Source organism: Portunus trituberculatus, unplaced genomic scaffold (assembly GCF_017591435.1).
Source record: "Portunus trituberculatus isolate SZX2019 unplaced genomic scaffold, ASM1759143v1 PGA_scaffold_203__11_contigs__length_482353, whole genome shotgun sequence".
Lineage (NCBI taxonomy): Eukaryota > Metazoa > Arthropoda > Malacostraca > Decapoda > Portunidae > Portunus > Portunus trituberculatus.
In genome coordinates this window covers 296,564-300,697 of record NW_025541371.1, presented here as the reverse complement: position 1 = coordinate 300,697, position 4,134 = coordinate 296,564, and the positions used below count along the sequence as shown (strand labels likewise).

General features: G+C 52.5%; 1 protein-coding gene across 1 annotated transcript; it reads right to left on the bottom strand.

The window, feature by feature from the left end:
- Window positions 1-245: 245 nt before the first annotated feature.
- Window positions 246-1,805, bottom strand: LOC123500329. Its single transcript, XM_045249032.1, has one exon. The coding sequence runs from the start codon at window positions 1,803-1,805 to the stop codon at window positions 246-248; it is 1,560 nt and encodes a 519-aa protein (XP_045104967.1).
- Between the last annotated feature and the right edge of the window lie 2,329 nt (window positions 1,806-4,134).

Genomic DNA, 4,134 nt, shown 5'->3' with positions numbered 1-4,134 from the left:
AAGCAGTCAGCAATCCGGTGATCTTTATTCCCTTGGTGTACATAGGTGTGGGGCGACTACACAGCTCGCTTTCTGCTTTCCCACTGACCCGACGCCTCGCGTCACAATCGTCCTCACTTCCCCTCCCATAACAAGCAATTAACTAGGTAATTAGGTACAAGTGTAAGAGCCAACGACACCCAAGTATTTAACCCATCACCTACACACATCATGGTACATTTCAACACAGATACATATACATTACATTACACACTCCCCTGATCTCCAGGATCACAACAATATCGCTGCGGAGGGTGCCGCTCACGGGTACTCCTTCGAAGCACGGCTTCTCGTGGTGCCTCAGGTGGGGGTTCAGCCACCTGCGGCTGCAGCAGCTGGCTTTGCGCGTCAACATAAAGCGGGGGTTCATCTTCTACTCCCGGTTCATCTGGAGTGCCAGCTTCGTTCACTGAGAGGCTGCTGCGGTGTCTCAAGTCCCTGACGTGTCGTGGGACTCCATCAACCTCTACCACCTGCGGCGAGTTCACCCTGGTGACGACGCCGGGCTGCGATGCTGAGGTGCAGCGCTCGCCCCGCCTCCGAACCCACACTGCATCGTCAACCGTGTAGTTCTTCTTTGCAACATCAGGGGAGGTGTGAACGGCACGCTGTACCTGATCGTGCCGCACGCAGTCTCGTACTCGGTACCGGTAAATACCACTCACGGGAGCTGATGCCACAGTTTCGTCCCGGGGCGTCACGTTGTACAGGTGGACTGCCTCAGCAACGGAGCAGCCCTTCCTCGCTGCTATCACCTTCACCGTGCGATGGTTCCTTTCCACGATACCGTTACCAGACGGTGCGTATGCCCCTCTGAAGCGCAGCGACACGCCCCAGCGCGCCGCGAAAGCTGCGAATCGCCGGCCTCGGAAGACAGTTTCGTTGTCACAGAGCAGTTCCGCCGGCGCTCCTCGCTCGCAGAAGACTTGTTCCAGGTGACTGACGACGGTGTCCGCATCTTGACGACGTAAGTGTCGCCACACAGCGAACCGAGACGACCCGCAGTCGACAAGGGACAGGTAGGCGCTACCGAGGTAATGGGTAACATCTGTCGCTAGACGCCACCATGTCTCAGTCACATTTAATGACCCGTGCTGCCACTTCGCCGGCGCTGGGTCGATCTTGCGGCACACCTCACACTGCCGCACAGTAGCACGTGCTTCAGCACGCGTCACTGGTCGTGAGATGTCACGTCGTGCAAAGAAGAGTGTGCGTCGCACGCCGGGATGGCCAGCACGTATGTGAACGTCAGCGACACTCGCCACGCTGCTATCCCGACTGCTAGCTGCTGCTGCTGCTGCTACCGCTGCTACACTCACTGCCGATCCGTCTTTGTCACCTCGCACCCACTCCCCTGGGACTCGCGTGAGGGCGTCAGCGCGGTTCTCTGAGGAGCGTACGAGCGTCACAGACATGACCAGCTCAAGTTCCGTCACCAGCTGCCGGATGACATCTACCCGACGGTGAATCAGCATCTCCCCATGAGCCTTGGTGCGAAGACGTGCCCCACGCGATGGCCAGATTGACGCCACGAACTGCTGCGTCCAGCTCAGCCATGTTAATGTGGGAGCTCTCATCTCTTCTAATCCAGCATGCGTCCTCGATGGCAGCTCCTTGCGGTGTTTCCACAACAACACCGGCAGCGATAGAGCTGGCGTCGGTCCACACCACTGCCTGGTCTCCATGCACGCACCATTGCCCACAGCACGGATCTTCTTTGGACAGCCTGCTTGACACGTACTCCATCTGCTCGCATAGCGCGTCATCCCCCGTCACGTCGTCCCAGTCCCGGGTACTAGCGTTCACCTGCCGTTTTATCCATGCCACTGCCGGTCGCAGCCAGCCGCCCACCGGCAAATGAGCGATCAGTCGCCCGCACCACGCAAACACTGCACGGCGGGTCACTTGTTTCGGTGGCACGGCAACTGCGTTGTCTCGCGTCCATTGCAGTTCCCCGTTCACCGGACGTACGCGTAGACCCAGCAAGCGTGCCCGTCCGCCACACGGACTGGCTGTTTACACTCCAGCCCGTAACTCGCGAAGTGTGCAGCAACCTGCTCTGCACTGACCAGGTCTTCATTCACGAGCAGGTCGTCTACGTACGGCAAAACTGCTTGTTCGATCTTAGAGTCTTGAGCCAGGATGGTCTTGACAACTGCTTTCATAACTTGTGGAGCGATGTTGAGGCCAAAACCAAGGCGCGTTAAGCAGTACCGCCGACCTCTCACCATCACGGTCTGGAAAGGCCACAACTGCTGATCTACACGCACCTGTAGATACGCCTTGCGTAGGTCGAGGACGGACACGTTCTCTCCATGCCAGCGCCACTTCCTTAGTTGGTCAGAGCATACGTCGCTGTCGGCAGTGAAGGCAGTCACGCAGTCATTTAGCTCACGGTAATCGAGTACGGGCCGCACCTTACCGCCATTGTTCTGCCGCACTGCCATGAGCGGTAGAAGCCCCGAGGTGCCCGTGCTGCTGCTCATCGTGAGGTACAAGCCAACCACTTGTAATCCACGACTCCAGCTCCTGGCAGAACGCCTGTCGCATGGAAAGGGGCACGTTGTACTGCTCCACTGTGTTGCCGAGACAGTCAGGGCAGCACCATTCGTCCACTTCCACGTGACGATCCACGTCCGACTCACTGTGTTGAACTGCACGCTGAAGTCAGGGGCGTCCACCACCAATGGCGCAGGGGCAGCGGTGCCACACAACCGTCGCTGTCCAGCGCCGCAGAATTGAACATCAGAGGCAGACTTCACCGTAACTCCACCGTGCCTCGATGCCTACGATGCCAAGTACAACATCCGCGCCCAGGGGAGGCTGGCTCACCACCAGTGCTTCGAGTCTGGCACACAGGCCAGCAGGAGTCTCCACAGACACCTCGCCGACTCCAGTACACCGGAACGTGTCTCCACTGATGGTCGTTACGCTGGTGATCCGCGGTTGCCACCGCATGCAACACGAAGCGTGCACGATGGTCTCGGTGCTGCCTGTGTCAACGAGCACTTGACAACGACGTCCGTTGACTAACAGCTGCACCACTGGCAACGCGCCGCTCACTGGTTTCCGGAGGAGAACGCTGGCGCTGATGCGTCCCTCCTACGTCGTTTCCCGTCCACGGGCATGCTGCAGCAAGATGCCCCGGCCGGCCGCAATTCCAGCAACGACGAGTGCATAAAACGCTGGAATACACCAAAATAACACCTTTTGACATATTTAAGTTCCTTAGACAAATACTGTGTTTTCCCTGCAATTCTGAGTTTTTGTGGCATAAAACTCTGGAATACACCAAAATAACTCATTTTTGACACATATTTCAGTTCCTTATACAAATAGTGTGTTTTACATGCTTTTCAGAGTTTTCGTGCACAAAACGCTGGAATACACCAAAATAACGCATTTTAAGATATTTCAGTTCCTTTGACAAATAGTGTGTTTTGGTTAGCATTTCTGTGTTCTACTGGAAAAAGCTAAAAACTACTAAAATACCACGTTTTTGTAAATTTTACTTTGGATTCTTTATACTAGCTTGTTTTTATCAATTTTAAACGTTTTGAAGCAAAACAATGTAAAATGACGAATAAGAAAAATTTTCAATCGAGATAGTTTTTTCCATAACACACCTTAAAAACACATAAATAAGACGTTTTAACAAACATAGTGTTTTACCTGCATTTCTGACTTTCGTAAATAAAATGCTGGAATACTACAAAATAACCTGTTTTTAACATATTTCAGTTTTGAAGCAAAACAATGTAAAATGACAAATAAGACAAATAGTGTGTTTTTGCATTTCGAGATAGTTTTTTCCATTAACACACCTTAAGAAGCACATAAATAAGACGTTTTAACAAACATACTGTTTCACCTGCATTTCTGACTTTGGTAAATAAAATGCTGGAATACTACAAAATAACGTTTTTTATATATTTCAGTTCTTTAGACAAATAGTGTGTTTTGGATGCATTCTGAGTTTTGGTGCATAAAACGCTGTAATACACCAAAAACCCATTTTTGACATATTTCAGTTCTTTAGACAAATAGTGTGTTTTCCCTGCATTCTGAGTTTTGGTGCATAAAACACTGGATTAC

Coding starts and splice junctions, on each gene's coding strand:
- LOC123500329 (XM_045249032.1), bottom strand. CDS start 1,805: ATGACGCGCTATGCGAGCAGATGGAGTACGTGTCAAGCAGGCTGTCCA.